Source organism: Apis florea, unplaced genomic scaffold (genome assembly GCF_048593485.1).
Source record: "Apis florea isolate Af1SG1 unplaced genomic scaffold, ASM4859348v1 contig_2291_pilon, whole genome shotgun sequence".
Lineage (NCBI taxonomy): Eukaryota > Metazoa > Arthropoda > Insecta > Hymenoptera > Apidae > Apis > Apis florea.
The window spans coordinates 3,020,891-3,042,579 of record NW_028256553.1 but is presented as its reverse complement, the minus strand read 5'-3'; the positions used below and the strand labels follow the sequence as shown (position 1 = coordinate 3,042,579).

The 21,689-nt window shown below is 41.1% G+C and overlaps 2 protein-coding genes across 17 annotated transcripts in view; one reads left to right on the top strand and one right to left on the bottom strand.

Annotated features, from left to right (window-relative positions):
• Positions 1-21,689, top strand: part of LOC100864158 (uncharacterized) — a 157,988-nt gene that overhangs the window by 94,916 nt on the left and 41,383 nt on the right. For 6 of the 8 annotated variants that reach the window (XR_015290779.1, XR_015290776.1, XR_015290783.1 and 3 more), the window contains one exon: positions 8,442-8,514. The gene's annotated coding sequence lies outside the window, so the exon portion shown is untranslated. Of the gene's footprint in view, positions 1-6,653; positions 7,056-8,441; positions 8,515-21,689 lie in introns of those variants that run through there. The other 2 variants (XR_015290782.1, XR_015290778.1) reach the window with 1 other exon arrangement.
• sv (paired box protein shaven) overlaps positions 1-21,689 on the bottom strand; it is a 134,377-nt gene that overhangs the window by 97,102 nt on the left and 15,586 nt on the right. For 8 of the 9 annotated variants that reach the window (XM_003691672.4, XM_031915167.2, XM_012483704.3 and 5 more), the window contains exons 2-3: positions 7,357-7,662; positions 951-980 (exon numbers count right to left, since the gene is read on the bottom strand). In XM_003691672.4, the coding sequence (XP_003691720.2) occupies positions 951-980; positions 7,357-7,558 (232 nt within the window). In that variant the 5' untranslated portion in view covers positions 7,559-7,662. The remainder of the gene's footprint in view (positions 1-950; positions 981-7,356; positions 7,663-21,689) is intronic. The other variant, XM_031915165.2, reaches the window with a different exon arrangement.

Below are 21,689 nucleotides of genomic sequence, written 5' to 3'. Positions count from 1 at the left end.
ATCGCCCTTATTACTCGATCCTTTTTCGACGACCGGTGCCCTTATAAAAGGACATTCGTATTGGTGTCTACGTTATTAAATATGGATTATTTCGTCACCATGTATATCGTTGTTAAATCGAACTAATATTAAGACATAGAAAAGTGTTTTTTGAACAGGAGGTGGAAAAAAATTACGAAAGGATTAGGATATCATGTTTCATATTTTTTTCTTTTTGCATCACAAAATTCAGAAGAAAGCGTTATATTATTTAGAAAAATCTTCTAAATCCAATATTGTGCATCCAATTTGATGAAAAATTGTCGAGCAGGCTCGTTTCACGGAACATTTAAACGTTTTCTTTTCCCTTTTATTTCCACGCGTAAATTCATCGCCTCGAGCACACGAATTTTCGAATCACCCTGTATATGCATACACAGAACGAATCGTTTCCACGTCATCGGCATAAATTATGCTCGAACATTGTGCTGCCACGCCGGATCCGCGGCCCTCGACGTGGATCGCGGATCTATCCGTCCGGATCGCGCGATTCGCAGGCGCGATCGAGGGCCTCGATAAACGCGCGAGAAAACCCTTCTTTGAAAGGACGGTGGGACCGGGGGCGTTAGGTTCCTTTCCTTTCGGTTTCCTTCGTGAAATTATAAGCCGCGTGATGACTCGTGTGGCGTTTCGTAGTGTGAATTTTTTTCCTCGAGGGGTTGATTTCGATACGAGGATTTTATTCATGAAATTCTAATTTTCTCTTCTAAAGAATTATCCGTCTTTATGGGGAATAGTGTGTAATATGTTTTTGTAATTGATAAAAATTATAATTATTTATATTTGTTAAAAGTTAGATTAGAAGCGTGATCTGCACGTTCACAAATATTGCAAATATTGTATTTTGATATTTGTTTCTATTGGACAGATATTTAAAGGTATTTGAAATTAATATTTATGTTTTGACTCACCGTCCTGGTTCATCCCGTGGCCACCGTCATCTGTTCAAAAGAAAGAAAACAAAAAAAGTTAGGCATCATTTAAAATCCAAAATCATGTATACCATTGATGAACTTTGTTCCTTTTCAATGGTTCTTACTTAAATTACTTTAAATTAAAAATTATGAACATACCGGTTCATTTTTATTTTAAATCTCGTACAATCGAACTAAATAAAAATTCAACATCTCAAAACCACAAAAATCAAAAGTTTCAATCTCCTAAAAATAAGAATAATAATTGATAAACTTGCTTAAATTTCAACAATTCTCTACAATCTTTTAAAAAATCCACGATTCTGTTTAAAAATCCTCGCTCGAGCTTCGACGCGAATTCTTGGCGGAAAAAAAAAAGAAAGATACACTTCTTAGGTTGCAAGTTGCAGATCATGAGGGCTTGCAACGATAGCCGCAGAGACGAGCTGCAACCTATTTGTACTGGCGGCCGGTATCGCGGCATCGCGCTGTGTTCCTTTATTTAACCCCATAAATAACCGGCCACTATCTCAACCCCGAACGTTTCCTCCGTTAAATACGAACACAGACGCGGCTGGCGAAATATTACGTGCTGCCAGTCACTCTGCTACGGGGTTGCCACGATGGGAATCCCCGCGAGGGCATCCCAAAGAATCCTTTCTTTCCTTTATTATTTACATCGTGTTTGCAATAGGATCAATCGAGAGAGGGTTGAAATTACTGGTGTGAATGCGAAATCATCAATTTTTTTTTTTTTTTTAATGAAAAATATAGAGCCTTAATTATTACATTACTTTTAAATATTTTCTGTAGATATACATTGTTGTAGACTTTTGTACATGTTGATCTGTGTGTTAGATACTGTACGTTTAATTTATGGCATATGGTGTTACGAGAATTAACGAGATAAAATTATGACTCTGATACTTTCAGAAATGGATTTTCCTTTTTAATAATAAAATTCAAAATTATAATAGTATGGAATTATAAATAAATTAGAGGAAAGATAGGCTTCAATTATCTCTTGCCAGTGATAATATGGAAAATTACAACACTCTTGTAAACGTTACTTAAGGATTTATTATCCTATTAGCATGGAAAGAGTTAAATTCATAAATCTCTAACATCTATTTATTTCATATTTTTGATAAAACTATAATATCTTTTTTTTTTTTTTTTTTTTTCAAATCGAATTCTGAAACAAGCAACGAAAATCTCTTTTAAAAATCTTAATTTCTTCACGTTCAAAGTATTCGTGTCTTTGAGAGAAACAAAATATCCAGAAAACCGATCGATCCTTTTAACTTTTCAATCATCCAACGTTATCATCATTTCGACGAGATGAGTTTTCATCCCTCTTTATCGGCTCTATCGTTCACTTTTCTCAAAAAAAAAAAAAAAAAAAAAAGAAAGTAAATATTCCAAAAGGAAGAAATCGATTTCACTACTACGCTATTAAACACACACTCTCTGTTAAATAGATATGTTCAATCTATCATGGATCGGTAAAAATGCGTCTTTGATGGCTCGTCGATAGCTTCCTATTTGAAACAAAAAAACGTCACAACGAGTTGTAGGCTTCCTTAACCGCGGGTTGCGAAATGAACTTGTTAATTTCAGGGGACGGCGAGTTGTAGCAGGGGCAGGTTCTACAACGTTGCATTCATCGTCGCGCTCCTTCAGAGAGGCGGACAGTTTCGATGCATACGAAATTAATGTCCGTACGCGAGATTTAATATATCATAGCGGTATCCCTATAACTGGCGACATATACAACATATCGACTCCAGAATGCAGTCTTTCCAACAAATCAGACGGATAATGTAGGAGTAGAGTACATTCTTTTTTCAAAGGACAAGTGTGAATTTTATGCTTGGAAAATTTCTTTTTTTCAATCTCGTATTCATTAATCGAAATATCGCGCACGCGTGTATGCGTGTACAAAGGTGAGCATTAATAATAGTGCGCGGCGTTAGGCAAGAGAGTTTTTAGAGAGCGGAGCTCGTTTCTAACGAGTCCATAGAGAACGAGTTATGATGGAGAAAGAAATCGTTATCTCGTTAAAAGTAATCGAATTTTTTTCTTCTTGCACGTGCGATTAATCGCACTTATGCAAATATATAATATAACCGTTTCGAGTATATCTTCCAGATCATCGTAGTCTTTCTTTATTTTAATCATTTTCTTATACGATTCTCGACATCGAAAATCACGCTTTTCATCCAACGTTTCGCGAAGTTTGCATGAAAACTTTCTGTTGAAAGATAAAAATATTTGGCAATTGTATCTATTATTAATCAAAATCTCGAATATTTTCGTTTCAATCTCAACCTCGAACCTTAATCATTAATCTCCACTTGATAAAAATATACAATCAAATTCTTATTTTATCAGCTTCTTATTTTCGAATTTCGGATTAAACACAAACGTGTGTTTATTTAATTTTACACGTCGAAAATAATTTAATCAATTTATAGAAACACAGGTAGGCCCCCCGTGTATGTATGCCATCACAGAAATTTTCTTCGCATAACCCCGATGCCGGCCATTTTCCATGCAGCCACGAACGTCAGATCGATCGATCGAGATTACAAAGTTGCGATCGTGCGATAGGATCCCATCGGGCAGAACATATAATTCCATGCGGTGGTTGCCGCGCATATACGCTTCGGTATTAATTACAAATTAATGCAACTAGATAACAGCGCGCCATTAGAGATAATGGAGGCCGGATCGGTGCCGCGACCGGTCGCAATTAAAAACATTGTCGCGGTGGTGAGAGGGTATGCGGAAAAATCTTACGTAAACCCGATTTATGCCCCGCCATTTTTACCTCTGACCCACGATTTTCAACTGATTAAACGCCCCCCGGGTCGTTGATCGAGAACCCGAGATTATCGATGCCAATTGAATTACATTTAATTTCGAAGTGTAATTACACGTACACAGTCTAAATAAAATAGATATTTTCGAAACACGTAAATCATTTTTACAGATTGAACTTCTGTCGAATTCTTTGCAATTCATTTGTCTTATATGCAAAATACACATTTCTCAAGCCTCTGATTAAATTGAACCTCGATAATATCATTAATAAAGTATTCTCTGCTCGTAAGATAGAATAAATTCCCCGACAAACTTTCCGAGCTGAACTGAAATTTCTAGAGAAATGTACGGAGAAAATAAGGAAATCGGTGGATTCTCCCGTTCGAGACATTGAATTATAGCCTTTGTCCATCGGTATCGAGGCGATCTTCGAGCATGGCGCTCGTCATTCGCCGCAAAGTCGAACGATATCGATCTCTCGGCGATCGAGATACAGGCACAATAGGCCCGAGGTGGTCCCGCGTGATCAATTTAATTCGAATAGCCGGGACGTCGCACAGCGTGAGACGACAAATATTTAGAATCGCATCAACAATGCTTTTCGACGCTTTGATTAACGTTAACGTCAGCGAATGCAATTAGTAACGGCCGCGATACAATTGCCCGATAGATCGATCCGCTGATGAGAACCGACCACGAGCTTATTTCTCATTAAACACATAATCAAGGTCGATGAAACGAGTGGATCTGGAACAACGAATAACTTTGTTAAAAATATATTTACATCGCATCTTTGATTAATAAACCTTTTCAACGTATCCGTTTAAACAAATTTCTCTTTAGACAAAAACAAATAATTTGATAGTACAATTATTAAATTCAACCCGCCTCGATCCTTTTTCATCCAACATCCAAAAAGAGAAAAGTGGCTCGAAACGAAGCGGTTCGATCAGATATCCTTCGAGCATAACGGTCGAGAAGAGTAAAAAAAAGACAAAGGGAATCGTCATAGGGAAACATTGTCGGGCGGAGCGCGTGTGGTCTCCGAACTGATCGCGGCCCTCTCTGTCAAATACTTGATATCATTAGATTTAACGACCCCTCCTGGATGCCTCTCTACCCCCGTACGTACGTTCGGTCGTTCACCACGGGCCATGCCGCGTTAGCTGCTGCCACGGCGGCAGCCTTTCATCTTCCTTAACCAGCGCCACTCTCTTCAGCGTCCAGAACGACTATATATATATATACGTGTACGCGACTCGACCACGACGACGACGACGACGACGACGACGAGAGAGGAGAGTCCATCGTGCGACGGCTGGTTCCGGGGAACTACCGCTTCACCGGGCCCTTTGTGAGCCCGTTCGCGCGTCTATACAGGGTGGTTTCGCAGATATTCACTCGAACCTGTCGATATCTCGAATTGTCCCTTTGAGGGGGGAAGTGATTCAATGCCTAATGGAATAACAATGAAACGTTGAGAAACGTTGATCTGGACGCGCTGAAAATTTTTAAGAAACGTCTCCTTTCCACCTCGAATCATCGAATGTGCGATTCCTTCTTTCTCTTAAATCTCGCAAAACTTTTACGGGGAACGCGTTTTGTTACGCGCGAATTCGTTTGTTGTGTGAAGCACACCGTGTATACGTGTAGCTCGAAAAGATGGTCGGCGTGGAACTCGGGGCAAGTTGAGCTAACTCGATTGTTCCGTACGGAACAAGGAGGCCTTTCACGCGGCTCTTGTTCTGCCGGTCTTTGATGAAGGATCGGCACGTATCGCCCGGCACGATGTCCCGCGAGGATAAGATTCAATTAAGCCGATATCGATGCGGGGATAACAACCCCGGATAACAGGGTTCCTTTACGTATATATATATATATCGGTGTGTCATTACGGTTTAATGAAGAAGATTTTAAGGGAACCGCTATTCTCTCCGCCTCGAGAGAAATCTTTTGAGGAATCCGTTTCATCTTCGAGCGAGGAAGAAAATTAGCCCGCCTCTCAATTATTCTTCCAAGATTTCCCTCCTCCTCGTCGTGAGCTAGATTTAAAAAAAGAGACTCGTTTCTAATATTCCTCGAAATTAGATAATTAATACATTAATATTTTACACGCCGATTCAACAGTGGAAACCGTAAGGAGAAGAATAAGACGCAAATAGACGAAAACTTGTTAGTGGCAGCTACGAGAGCACATCTGATTCCGAGTCGCGGGACGAATAAATCCAACAAACTCGAAGCTCGCTAATTTTCCCCCGGACAATTGTGCCGTAAATCATCTCCGGGTATCGAGCTAATTGACAAATAAATCGCGTCCGAAAGTGGAACCATTCGTCTTCCCCGAAGACGTATAACGTCGATCGTAAAATCCTCCTCCTCCTTCTTCTCGATCTCTTGCTCCGCGAAGCGAGCTCACGATGGACACGGCCGGCTGTAAACTGGAAACAAGGTCGATTTTCTGCGGAAAGAGTTATTCCACCGATCGAACGTATTCCCCGGATTCCACGTTGACTCAGCGGCAACACTCTGTGATTGTGCACCGTCATCGCGCGAGATCGGCGGCTCGAAGAGGCGCAGTCTGGAGCCAAGATTTATCGCGGCTTTCCGCGAAGCACGTGCCCCGTGCTTTTTGCCGGGTACAGCATTCCTATTGGCTCGGGATCAAGCGAAAAATATGACCGCGTTTATTAGCTGTCGCTACGTCCGCTTCGAGGGGGGAAAAAAGTCTCGAGAGGAGGCCTCTCGATCGAGGGGAGAGTCGCCCGCTTGGAATTGTCGGATGACACTTGATGGCACGTTGTTTCTCCCGATGGATCTCTCTCTCTCTCTTTTTCTCGATCGATACGGGCGATAGATTTTGAATTTTACGAGATTTCGAAGATTAATTTGGATTTTTCCGAAAAAAAAGAGAAGAAAATGGGAAAATTCTTGGATGAATGAGTCATCGTGAGTGAATAGAACGAAATGGTCGAAGCGGAGGTCGAAGAAGGCAGAAGAAATTTACATTGCTCCGTAATAGAAGAAAGAAGACGATGGGGAGGAAAGAATCCGAGGAATGTCCAGAAGCGTGCTGATACACGGAGGCAGGCGAAGAACCAGTATACAAGTGTCGGCATCACCCGTGCCCCGTTTTTGTCGGGTGGACGTCGACTCGACAACGCGGGCAAGAAGAAGACCAATTACCGTGATGAAACATTAACCTCGCCGAAACTCGTTTGTCCCGGATGAGTCGATGAATGAAATTGTCATGAGCCTCGATACCGATTCCATTAAACGGTAAAGAGAAATTACTCGCAGAACAAATTGTACTTTTTTTTTTCTTTTTAACGTCAAGCAAATTTCCAAAAAAAAAAAAAAAAAGGAAATATTCCAGAATAAAGGAGCGAGGCGTACTTAAAATTAAATTAAAGATATCGTAGGAAAGTGTGTTCGTCTATATAATATTTTTAATCTAATAACAATAATAATGATATTTTCGAAATTCGAACAAATTAAAATTCTAACTCTTTCCTACGTGTTTTTTTTTTTTTAAATGTACGTAAAATACGAGGAAATGGATTCGTAAGAAGAAACATACGTTTTTTCTTGGAGTCCTCGTGCATACCTCCGGGTGTTGCAGCTCCGTGATTATGGTGGTGGAGGGCCAGGGCGTCCTGAGGATGCGGATGAATGGCGGTCAGAGCACTTCCGGCTGGGTCACCTGGGTTGACCCCGACCCCGACCCCCAGGTGAAGAGCACCATGCTGCGTCGTGTGCGCCGGAAGCTCCATGCTGATCATAGCACGCCACCCTTCCTCCGATCCTCGCCTTCCTCCACCCTCCTCCGCCTCGGACAACACCCCGTCGATTTGGACGAGGCGTCTGTTCAACCCCTCGTCTCTTTCTGTAACATATTTAATTATTGAAATTATTAAGGAAAAAAAAAAAAATAATGACAACGTTGATTGAAATAAGTTTAGCAAAATAAAAAATTCCTCGATTCGATAATTATTTTAAGGATCATCTTCTTTGTTCTAATGATTTTCAATTGATACGTGTTGTATCGATCGTTTTTTTTTTTATTAACAAAAACAAATAATAATATTAATTTTTACGTAATATAAAAGAGATTTTGATTCGAATTATATTAAAAAATTTAATTTGAAATGATATGGAATAATCGTTAATTAAAATATTAACTAAGCAATTGAACTTTGATTAAATCTATTAAATAATTGAAGAAAAAAATATATATTTCTATTATTCAATAATTGATAACAAAAAATTTATTTCGTTTCAATATACATATAATAATAGAAATTTATAAATGTTGAATTGCAAAATTTATTATCGAATTAATATTCTGTTTAACAATTTTCCATTATTAAAATTACCACCACAATAACAAAAATGCAAATAATTCGTAAAGAAATAATTAAAAATTCAATATTAAATTATATTCCAATTCTACTCTATTTTGTACGAAAACAGAACGCGAGGTCTTTATCGCCCGAATTATACGTTGAAAATTTGTTTTGAACTCCGCCCTTTGTCTCCGTGCCCCTCCTCGAAAATTTTCGAAGGAGACGAGACAGTCGTGTTCGTGCTCGCGTACGTGAAACTTCGTCGCGAAACGTGTCGTGCGAATTTAATAAATTTTCGAGCGTGCATTTTTTATTTCAGCGATTCCATCGAAGATGGAACGGCCTTGGAAAGAAACGTTCAACGTCACGGTGATGGAGAGTTTTCTACACCGGTGAGTGTTTTTTTTTTTTTTTTTTTCTTTTTAATATATCTATTTATATTTCTGCCATCCCTTTTTATTACCGTGTCCTCTGATTCTTTCGTAACAACGTGCTTAAATCGTTGCATGATCCGATTTCCTGTGCATTCGAATTTTAAATAACAACGTTATAGATAGATTAGATATATTTATTTTTCGATCGCAGATATGCAATTTTCATGCATTATTTTTCTATACATCGGTGTTTCGTATAAGTAATGTATTTTAGTTATTATTTTTTTCTTTTTTGTTTTTAATAGTACGTTTAATTCTTTCATTCTTATATTAAATGTTAATTGACAACAAGTATTAAATGATAAAAATTATATAATAAACGATATAGGTTTTCGTTTTTTCCTTTAATATACGTATATACCTGCTCCCATTCTAACTCCTCGTTACACTTTTACCTCCAAAATCCAAATAGTTATTAACGACGTCGAATCAATCGTGGATTAATTTTTATATAACGATATCGCACGAGATTACTTTCTCACGTACAATCATCTCTTGTGTATCCTCGGCGTAAACATTCCCCGATGTAAATACCTTACTCATGCCGTGGCAAAAAGCGTCTCTCCCTCTTCTCCTTCTTCCTCCTCTTCTCAAAAACTATCAACATACTCCGCTTCGAAGAAAATATCTCCGCGTACAAACAAACGACCGTACCTTCTCCCTCATTCGACCATTCAAATGACGAGCAACAAACAAAATGGCGAGCAAAACCTTGCCAAACGCAAGAAACTCGAGGACTCCTTCCGTGAAAAATCCACGCTCCCCCTCACCCTCGCGCCCCGCGTTTTCTCTCGCGGTTAGTCGCGGCACAGGTGGTTGCACAGGAACCCTTCGCACAGAGAAGAAAACCCAGGGCGGAGGAGATGGTTCGATCCCCTTCCCTCCCGCAAGAATACCGTAGACAATGGGAATCGGAGGCCTAGGCGTCGTCGCGAGTGAAGAGCGTGGCGAGTAAAAATGAAACCTTCGAAACCTCCGCGCGCTCTCGAATCGTGTTCGCCACGCTTTTTACGCCCGTGGTCGACGATTTCCTCGCTCTTCCTCCGCGTAATGGGCCGCCTGGCCTCCGCTTTTTTGCTTATTACCGGCGAGAAGGCCGCCGCCGCCTTCGTGGCCTGGCCCCCCCTTCGCCCACCACCGATTCACCGGATGAATGAAAGGATGAATGGAAGAGGAGCGTTTCGGGGCCGATACCCCGCGCGCAGGATCGCCGACCCAGATGGCCGCTTAGGCCATCCCCCTCCCGGATTTCGGTCCCACCGGCGGTGGTGGTTGGAATTGCTTTTCTTGCGACCTCCGCGGTGGAAGGAAGTCGAGATGATTCGATTGTTTCAGGGTGTAAATTGAATTTTTCGTTTCGTTGGTGGTCGCTCGATTGGGGCCAAGTTTTGTCGGAGGAACTCAAGTTAAACAGTTAAATACGTATTTTTCTTTTCTTCTCTCCTTTCACTTGCTTGAAATCGAGTCAGTTGTTCCATCCACGCGATAAAGTTTTATTTCTTCGCCAAGTTATTCAAGAAAAAGTTTAAATAATAAGACAGGATGATGGTTCTTATCGTTCTTATTATATTCATATCTCGTTGCATCGCGTTTCCTGGTATTTCGACAGATAGACAACGGTGAAAGGTAGCTGTTAGGTCCCTTCCAGAGTTTCTGTGGAGAATAATTCGTCCGCGATTCTCCAGTATTATTAATATAAACGCATAAACGGAAGAAGGAATCGGAGGTAAACGACGAGATTATCTCTCGTTCCCAAGGATCGGCCTGGGAAGAATGGCGTAAAATCTTGGCCGGACTAGCCAATTGTCATTGGGCGTTCGCCGGTCATCCGTGAAATTCGAAGCGGCACCCGTGTTCCGCCATACTTGCGGAATAACATCTTTAGATATTCGGGAAGAATAATAAAAATTCGAATCGATAAATCGCAAATTAACTTTTATATTTCGTCGTATCTTGCGTATAATAAAGTAATCAACTCACCTTCGACTAATTGCGCACATCCTGAAAAACTTGTAAAATAATATTTCTGTCGCCGTCAAACTAATCGAAAATATAGTTCGATCGAAATAATCCAACCTTAGGAATCTATCCATTGCTTGAGATATCATTGTTTAACCATCTTTTGGCAATTTACTCTTACTTGATATATCAATCTAAATTCTAATTGCTGTAACGCATGCAAAAATCAAGAAAAGAAAATCTCCAAACTGAAAATATCATCTCTCCTCCCGGGATCGTTTCCTGTGGTCGAGCCGTGGGAGGTGGGGCGCAAGAAAGAAGCGCATCTCTCGAGGTTTAAGCAAAAAGGGCAGGAACTTATCGGAAATGAGGACGGCCGAGTGGAAGGATGATTGTTTAGCTGGTAGGCAATCGAAAGAGGGGGGCTCGTGCTGGTCGCCTAATGGACGCTTGGAACGAAGCTAGAACGGCGAGTAAACGTCGGGTAAAAGCCAGACGATCGTTGGACGCAGCGATATGCACGGAGAGGGAGGGAGAGGGAAAGAGAGAGAAGTGTCTGGCAACGAAACGGCCTTAACTGAAGCAAAGTGGGTGAACGGTGCAGCGGGCAAAGTGCGCGTAAAGACCAGCCTCGAACGGGTGAGGACGTTCACGTGAAACCGTGGGAGTCCGCGCTGTGTGTACGCACTCGCTAAAACCATTGTTTATGGCAGCGCAGGAACAGGCAGCGCCTCGCTAACTAGACCCTCTCTTTAGACGGACGAGCATCTAACTGTCGAGGAGAACTCCTCGAGCGAGCTTTTCGAGAAGCTTGGAGAGAATCTGTTTGCCCAGAGAGAAGGCAACTCTCTTCAGATTAGATTCTTTTGTCACATCGTTTGATTTACAATTTATTTATATTTAGAACGCGGTTGGTGATCTTAAATTACATCAGGTTTAAGAAAAATGATTATCGTCGTAGGATTAGAAATCATCCTCTCCCCGTCATAAAGCGAAAGAATTTCTCTTTACGTGTAGAGGATAGCTAGAGATACTCACCTTACTTGATAAACCCTCAATAATTCCAACAAGAAGAAGATAACCACAGAGAGAGAGAGAGAGAGAATCCGTGCGCATTCCACAGATATTAAAAATCGGATCGATAGGGGTGTTCGCGGTGAAGATGGCCGCGTTAACGAGGAAACCTGATTTCCGGCTTTACGATCGCGAGCCGACGTGAGAAAGAATGCCAACACGGAAGCTTTAGAATCTCTAGGTGGAACGGGTGGATCATCGCCATATGGATCATCGTTGGAACGCCGAGAAATTCCAGCGTCGATTCGAATAAATTAATAAACATGACCGAGCAGGGTAAAAAGGATCGAGGGTGCGGATTCCACTTGGAAATCCCACGGGAACCCCACCGCCGGAGAACGAAAATCCCCTCTCGAATACCGAAACCGTCGTTTCGTTTATGGAGGAACTGGTTGCATAATGTATAGGCGTCTCTCTCTCTCTCTCTCTTTCTGATATTCCGCGAGAGGAGGAGAGAGAGGGCGAAGTTTCGAGAAGGAGGAGGCATTGGATCCATTGTGAAACGCTTGCACGGGGTGCAATTTCTCGACGCGTATTGTCACGCGTTGTTAAGCGCCGAGAGCACCGCCATTACCGCCAGTCGAGGAGGAGATCGGCAGGAGAAAGATGAGGCAGGAAGAAAGGCGGCTACCGGTGGATACAACCGACTAGTTAACCTGCCAACCATCGCTGTTCACTGTTTACGTAAGCTTACGACCGATGATCGCACGGCCGTGGAAATTTCGAGGGATTTCGCCTCCTTCACGCTCGCTGATTCCCCTGATGCGGGGTTTTAAGGTTTGGAGAAACGATCGGAAGGAATTTCGAAGGTTTCGAACCGGTGAAAAATTGTACGCTTCGAAATGGGTGCTGTTTCCTTTGCGATGGAAAGAAAAGAAACTATGTATATATATATACGTAATATAAAATGTAAGGAATTTTCCTTAGCTATTGAAACGATTCGTAACGATTCCAAACGAACTCGTGCATGCTTTTTCGATCATCGACAATGATATGCGTGTGTACATATGTATATAATAGCGTATAGTAGACGCTCGATCGAGCTTTCATCCAACAAAAAGATCGCCGTGACTGCTCATTAACCCCATTACCCATACTTGGCCACCACGGCGACGCGCAGATATATCTGCATCGATATACGAGGTACAGTGACCGGCATAAAGCGGACCGGCGCAATACGACGTAGAAATCGAAAGTTGAGGAGCTTCGTTGAATCACATTCGAACGAATGTTATCTTGGTAATATTTTGACACGAAAATATGATGATACACGAGGAAGATGAGCAGGGAATATAATATTAGATAAATGTGGCACGACATAATTATCTGTTTAAAGAAATATATGCAGTATCCATCGAATAAAGAAAATGTTTGTACAATCAATAAATATCAACATTTCAACGATCTGAAAAAAAACAATAACTCGAAACTTCAATTCCATATTGTTGTAAAAATTTTATCATAATTTCCGCTCGACATATTTTCAACAATATAACGGCAAATATTAGTTGGATTAAAACTATGATTTAAATCAGATCAATTAATCTTCACCGTCCGATCCAACCAATAAAATCATCCTCTCTCTCAACAAGGTATAATTAGTCTCGTACGAGATGTCCCGTACGAAACCGGAACGGTTTCCTCGAGCATCAAAATATCGTAAATCATTATATTGGCCGTAAAAGCGATACACCGCGGAGGAATCTAACAGTTTCACGGTTTATCACGGATCGGCTCGTAAATTCCGAGCGTCGTTATCAACGGTCTACACGCTATCACGGCGGTCGACGATCTAGTGGTGTCCTGTTAATGAACAAAAATCCTCGAGCCTATTGGAGCATGGCGAGAGACGGCCCACGTCGAGGTGATACCGACGCGCGTAAGTGCGTTCTGTCGTAAACTGGTACGGAACCTGATTCCGGTTCCCCTGCTTCCTGTCCGACCGGCTAAAAGGGAAAAGACGCTCAGAATCACCTGTACCACGTGCCGTTCGTGGTCGGTCTCGCGATCAGGGGGAGGGAGATCCATCCTCGAGAGTTCCATCACTCGATGGAATGGAACTCGTTTCGTAGATGGAACGATAGATACGTTTAGGGATAAACATTTATAATAGTTATTTAATAGCGTTGAATAGGTATATGATCGATCGATATCGCAAATATAGATTAAATTTTATCTCTGAAAAAATTGTCTCAAAGTTAAAGTGATTTTCGACTTGATGCGTAGCACTTTCGATTACACGACGGTTCGCAACGGTGCGCGGTAAAACGAAGCTTGAAATAATAACAGGTTGATTCGTGATCCTTTTTACCGTCTCAAGAATTTCTCGATCGCCACGGAAAGACGACAGCTTCCAGTTTCGCTCGCGTGCCGATAAACCAGTCTCTTGTTACACGAAACATATGAGGTTTTCGTCGCGGTATAAAGCTACATTTCGAGAGAATTTAATAATTTTCAAACGAGAAATCCGTAGGAGAATCGTGAAGAAACGCGAGGGGACGATTGATCTCGTCGAATCGGCAATCGTATTGCACCTAGCTATCCTGTTCCGAAATTCGAAAAGCGCGCGACGCTGCGCGCGCAGCATTAACGATCGTTTGATTCCGTGCGCGTTCGTGATTCGTCGGTCGAGCAAAGCCGCGATTGCATTCCTCTTAATTAGGTTTCCCGTCGATTTTTCGATTACGTAAAAGCTCACGGTTTCTGGAGGAACCTGTTTAAGCCGATTTCGCGGTGTTTTTCTAAGGATTCTAATGGTTCGCACGACTCGAAGTCAGGGGGCAATGGACTTTCCGTGAGTAAAGAGTAAATTGGATCTTTTTTCTCTCTCTCTCTCTCTCTTTTTCTGTTTAACGCGAATCGATTTAGAAGATTTTTTAACTCGTGATTTAGCGTATCGATGTCTTTTTTTTTCGTAGTAGAGGAGTGTATGTGTATGAGTCAGCAACGAGTCGGTTGAAACAGATTGCGTTCGATCGATTTCAAAATTTATAAATTCCGTTGTGTGTCAATTAGGAAGTTTTGAGGTTAGGTATCAAGATACGGTTATCCGAATTATGTCGGGACAATTCCGATAACGTTTCAACATTAATTATCCCTTTCACTAAGATATTAATTTCTGTATTAAATAAATTTCATCATTCTTGATCATAATGGAAACGGACATTCGGGAAATCGAAACTCGTTCGATCTCTCTACCCAATATCTCTACACTGGCATACATATAATTTTATCAGACCGTTTAATTTTATTCAGAAAAAGATATAACACCACGTGTGCGTATTGATTTATAAAATTACACGTAGAACTTGTTCTATCACAATTTCGATAATAAAAACTTCACTATCGATTAAATACGGTCGTACATATATATTATTGCACGTGTTCTCTTATTGATAATATTAATATCCGTTTGCTTTATAAAAATAGAAACGTACGTGCAAAAACAGTTTTGAAAAACAGTTTTGAAGATTTACAAATAGTTATATCTACATTTTTCTAAAATCCTTTCAAACCATCCATCTCTTCGATTTTCACACACCCAATATCTCGATAAACCCTTGAAAAAAAAAATCGTCAAATTGGATCAAACATCTTCGAACCGGTTCCCTCCAACTCTCTCTCTCTCTCTCTCATTTTCCTTGCAACGAAACTCCTCGTGAGCGAGGACGCGTGCGAGGGAGTGACGAAGGAGGAGGAGGAGGATAAGTGAGTTTTAAAGAGCCACCTGTGGAAGCCGTGGCACGTGGCACACTAATCCCAAGAATCTCCACCTTGGGTCCCCGTCTCTAAGGTAGCTGGTGGTAACAGGTAACCGAGGTGCATCCCACCGAGGTTGAAAGGATCAAACAGGCGGCATCTGCCCTCTCGAGGTCGTCGAAGGGACGACTCCTCTTCTCTTTCGAGTCCTGTGATTACATCTACATCCTGTGTAAACGCCGGCTTATCTGCCGCCTCATCTGCCGATTCTTCCTTGACCCCTTGAACGGTTTTCTATCTTCCTCATCGAGGACTCCTCCAACTTTCTTTCTTCTCGAGCGGATAAGGGGATAAATTTAACTCTCGAGCGTAATGGATTTCTGAGTAGCCAAGGGTGGAGGAACTTGTCGAGATTTCTACGAATCTCGTTTCTTCCCGGTTTTTTTTGCGTATAAATATTTGAAATGGTTAGGTTACGTGGGGGGGGGGGGATAGAGGAATTTTTAGAAATAGAATAGCGAACAATAATAGTCGAATTATTTATACAGTTTATAGAATTGAAGAATTTAGAAAGAAAGCAGGATATTATAGGAATATTTGTAGCTCTGATAAGAGTCAATATTTTTATTTTTATTTAAGTAGAGTCTTTTTATAGGATCATCATTTAAATGATGTTATCGGGTAAATTACACCGAGAAAAGTGAATTGCAGTATGAATTGATAATCCGAAGGAATTATCGTCTCTAATATATCACGATGTTAATATTTGTGAGCCAAACTCTTGTCTAGAAACGTGTTCCGTCCAATAGAACAATGATACGGTTTCGACACGCTCGATTAATCTTTCGACGTCGATCCTTTTCGAAATTAAAGTCACAATTATTTTTCAAATCTCCATTTTAGACTCGTATCTTCGTAACAAGTTGAAATTCGATAGACGTTATCTCCTGATTGAAGATTATTTCAAAATATATAATTTTTACTTTGCAAAATATACTACACAAAATATTCGTTCTCTTAAAAACAATTTAAACACAAAAACAAAAACATATTTTCTCGCAAATTACGTATTATCGCGAATCACAATCAGAATCGAAAATCTCTGTGTTTCAATCGTAATTTGAAAAATTATACGTTGATAATAATACAATGCATTATTCCATTCCAAAGAATTATAATTATCGGCTGAATCGGTTTGACTTTACTTTAAAGTAAAATCCGTCGGAAATCCGCGTGTTCTAATAATATCGGCGATCGTTTACAAGTTTACAAAAATAATAATAATAATAATAATAATATCGTTAGCACAGTCTCTTTCGTCAGATTATCGATAATTAGCGATCAATTACCGCCGATTTAACATTGTCAATATATATATATATAGTTCGCCGATATCGACGATGATTATTAATCCTCTTTGAAAATTAGTTGAAACATCGCGTTACATGCATACAACGATAATAAAAGATACCGAATCGGTCGTTAGCAAGTCGATCGAAATAACCGATCTAAATAATTACGAGCCACCGATCGAATCGACTATCCCGTCCGGTAATGGCCGGTCCAGTTACCCATTTATAAGAGCGGAGGGACGGGGGAAGGTGTTCGTGACCGGAGGTAGAGAACTATGACAAATCCATCGAGGCTACCGGAAATTAATATCGGCTTTTTACACCGGCGAGCCTCTCGAAACCGCGGAAGGGAAGCGTCGTCGAAACGAATTTCTTCCATTTTCAAGGGTTCAAGGTGAGCCACGAGACGTAGAAATGTGCGTACAATGAAACAAGATGAACGAATGATAAAATTTACGCGTTTTCTGTAAATTTTTTTTTAACAGAAATATTGTTGAGATTTCATTTCGATTCTTATTGCTATCTAGGAGCGAATTCTTTCGTTTCAAGATGGCACCACTGATCTTCTCGGTGGTGTTAAAAAGATTAGTGGTGAATTAAAATGGCGTAATTCATCATAGAATGGAGTATTTGAAACGAAAATTTTGAAAGGATATCGGTGGAGAGATCGGTTGAAGGTTGAAACGTAATTCGTGGTTCGTTCAATATTTGCAGGAGATCGGGCAGAAAGATCGTGCAATCGCATGAAACGAATGCATTATAACGTTACACGTGTTCGCCTTGAACGACCTTTCATTACGGCCTGTTAAAATCGTTTGAACAATATCGTCGATGATAAAAAAAAAAGAAAAAAAAAGAAAGAAACTGTACCGTTCCGTTGAAAAATTAATGGCAGTGACCTTGAAATCTGGTGTACGCAACCATTTATGCAAATTTTGTATTGTCGTGATAAGTTCCTGTTATTTAGATATCTGCTTTGAAACGAGCACGTTCAACATTTTTTTTTTTTATTCGCCTCGTTGAAAGAGGGAGTCCTTGTTAGAAATAAGGATAAGTAAAAGATATCGACGTGAATTGTACATTTTGACAAGGAATAAATTTCGATTAGAACGTAAGCATGTGCATTTGAAAAGATAAGAAGAAGGAAAAGAAGAGAAGAAGATTCCACGAATTTATTCGAGAGGATTCTATAAAAAAGGAAATCGCTTCCTTAGAAAAAGATAAATCAAGAAAGAAGACAAGAAATGGGATGTTAAAAACCAAATTCCTCTAATTCAAAAATTCCCCCAATTGGCAGAGATTAAAGAAAAAATTCGATCAAGCAATCACTCGATATTCGACGAAAAAAAGAATCCATCGAAGGAAAAAAAACTCGAATCACTTTTTTAATAAGACAAAGGAGAATTCATCGAGGACTCGACCGAGAGAATCGTCCAATAGGATCCAAAGCAAAACTCTCTTTCTCTCTCGTGTTGCAATTGCGAGCATGCGACAGGTATCGAAACGAATCGCGCCGCCCCGGCTCTTTCATTTATCCCCGTACCGGATAGCCGTGGCTACGTCAGTTCCAGCCGCGTAGATGCGACGATCGTGCGTGAAGATAGAAAAGTTGTAAAGCTGGTCTTGAGAGAGTCTCGCGGAACGGGTCGCGCGCGATTCGTTGCGTGCAACAACGGTCTCGCGCATTAGAATATTTCCAATCTGTATCGAGCGTTACTCACAAGTATCGGCCATTCTCGTAATTTTCATAACGGATATATATTTTTGGGAGAAAAAGGGGGGAAAGGTACATCTACACAATTTCTATCTTACGATAAATATTACATGTAACAAAATATCGAAGCATTTCATTATCAAACATTTCGTGATAACGAGATTTGAAAGGAATTATTTTTACCAACAGAGATCGTGTGTCGGGTCTGTGAAAATATCTTCAACGGGTATCACGGCACTTTTGCCAGAATTTTCTTCGAGCGCGTTAACGGTTTTACCACCAGCTAGAAAATTCATTGTAGTCGAGGGGAGGGGGGAATACAATGGCCGGATCGTTCGGGATCAGGTGGATAATCGATAGATTATACACGTGGTTAACTGTAACACAGGTGGACTTCCTACTGGTTCTCTCTTTTTTTCTCTTCTTCTTTCCGAGAGGACAAGAAAAAGGACCGGTCGCGTCCCGTTTCTTACGCCTCTATTTTCCATCCACTTTGAATACCAGTTTCTTGCCTCCTGCTCGGCTTGAAAGGACCTCGATACACGCAACATTCCCCATTCCGCCCGATTAGATAGGGATTTAAACGGTATTAACGGTCCTCTACCTTGCCCAATTAAGTCAACTCGAACGGGTTCAATTCACTTTCGTTATAATCGGAACGTGTGCCCGATCTTATCGATCTAATTTCGACGATCGATCGCAATGTCAACGCGCTCTCATTTCCTTCGCGTATATTTCGAATCGTGAAATCTTTTTCCTTCTTCTTCCATCCTTTAGAACTTTAGAATTTAAATTTCTATATAATCTTCTAGTACGAGTAATGTGATCGTAGAAATTACTATCGAATATTCATTTTACTTCGAATCCTTTGTAATTGAAACAAATTTCGAAATCTCGTCGAAACGACGAACGATCTGCATTATCGGCCGAGCTCGATTCCCAATCGCCGATTCACGTCGCGATCCAGGAAGACCGATAAGCGACCCCGTGGATCGAAAGCGTTCTCGTATGCCGGTCTCGCGAAACATCCGAAAGATCGTGAAAGTAAGTGTAAGAAACTGCGGGGATCCACCGCGCGCCGTTTTATCGATCGATAAAAATGCAAGGTGGCACGCGGCCTGGACCTTCACTGACTGCGTAAGCGGCGCACGGTGGGCGGACTAGCAACAAGGGGACTGGACTCGACTCGACTGGAACAATACAACAGGGTTCGACACAACAGGCGCCACTCAAAGCAGCCTGTGGACCGATCGTTCTCTCGATCGCCGAGATCGATCTTTTAAGATCTCTCTTGGAAGAGGATCTTATAATCATAGCAAGTTTATAGAATATTTGACACTTTTTCTTTTTCCTCTTCTTATAATCGATAAGATTTCTTTGTTCCTCTGTCGCTTATATGATATCGAGCAAATTAATTATCAATAATTGAATGGAATTTTGTTTTTTATCCATCGATTTTTACGAATTACAACAGTCGACAGTATTTCAACGTTCTATCGATAACCCGATACCCGAGCAATTTTCCTCGCCTTGTAATATCTCCACCTCGCAAGGTCACGTTTCGAAAGCGTTAAAGCACACCTGTGCCTACGCATCAAGATCCTTTCGTTTCCAACGCGCCAGACTCTCGTTTCATCCACCCACGCCTAGCGGTTTATTACTGCTTGCCGGCAAATCGGTGGTGGAATTCACGCTAGAAATCGCTGCAATCCTCCTCCATTGCCAAAATTTCGAAGAAGAACGAAAAACGAGGATTCTTGGCGGAAGCATTGGACGAGGAAAGGGAGGTGGCGGGGGGAAATAGGAAACGGAGAGAAAGATCGGCGTGTACAATTGATTGGTCCTGGCGCATCCTGCCCCACATCGTCCTCTCCACCCTGCACTTTCATGGGAAAGTCGTCCACCGCAGGCCTCCGCGGCCTCCTCTTTTTGCGCGACAGTCATTCGCCGCTCTTCTTCGATCGATCGATCGATCGATTTAGAGTCGCCGTCCCCGTTTTCAACGCGAAGAGAGATGGAATAGAAGCGGTTACGGTTACGGACAGGAGAGAAAGTCGACTTTGAATTTTGTTTCGAAGCACGGTGGAAGTTTAAAAAGAAAGGAAGGAACGAAGGATGTGGCGTAGGAAGAATAAATTGGAATGATTGAAATAAAAGAGGAGAGAACGATGGATGAAAGTATATAGCCCAGTTCTACTTTCAAGATGGAGACCAAGTTTTTTTTGTCAAGAAACGCGAATTATTATGGGATAATTATCTTAATAAGAAATATATTTGTGGAAAAAAAAAAAAATTAATTACAGAAGCATGGAGAGATATTCTTATCCTGTAAATCTAAAGAATCTTAAAATAATAAGTACGTCTAAGACATTTCATCATAAGAAATTCCGTTTCGAATAATAAATCGTGTTACAACAGTATCGATCGTAGATAGATCGTATATTTTCACATTCTATCTGTATACTCGATAATTATATGTCATCAAATTCTCATCGACGATACAAATATACTTTAAAAAAAAGAAAAAAGCGAAAGCAAGAAACAAAGAAGAGACGAATAAAAAGAAAGAGAGAAGACCCGTCGCCGAGGAACCGTGCAGAATCGGTGCATGCAGGTGAAACGTGCACCGATCTGTGTCTAAACAGGAAAGATGGACAGGATCCGAGGATGCGTGTCGGCCGCGCACGACGGAGACGAATCGATCGGGAGAGGTAACTGGATTCGATGATGACCGACTTCGAGGTCCACGAGATCGTTTCCTGCGGAAGGATATCGGACTCTGTCGACCGTTTCTATTATTCCGGGGATTTATTGGATCGCTGATGGGAACGGGAACACCGCCTCTCCTCCTCCATCACGTTAATCGAATCGCGGTGGAATCCGACTTTTTGCGCGTAGAATAATCGAGCGTCGCCTGTGTTGGATAAATTTCGATCTGTTCGAATGTTTTGTCCGGGGATGGTGGAGGATGAAATTTTTCTAATTCTTCTTCTGAAATAATTTTGTTGTCGATTATTACTTGCCTGCATACTTGCATAAGAAATAATTTCGATGATTTTTATTTCGCGTAAAATCGATCGATTTCAAACCGATCTAAGCAAACACATCAACCGTTTATCGATCGGCCGGTATCGAAATGATCCTGGTAGGTGATCCGGATCATTGGTGCGGCGGACAGTGTGCGGGGACTTGTCCGCAAACAATGTCGTCAGTTGTAAACTGGTCCCGAAGAGGCTTTATAAAGTCAACGGGGGATCTAACAAAGGTGTCGAGTTTCCAGCCGAGCCAACGGCGAGGAGCTTTGACGAGGCAGAGATACACGCAGTTAAGCGGCC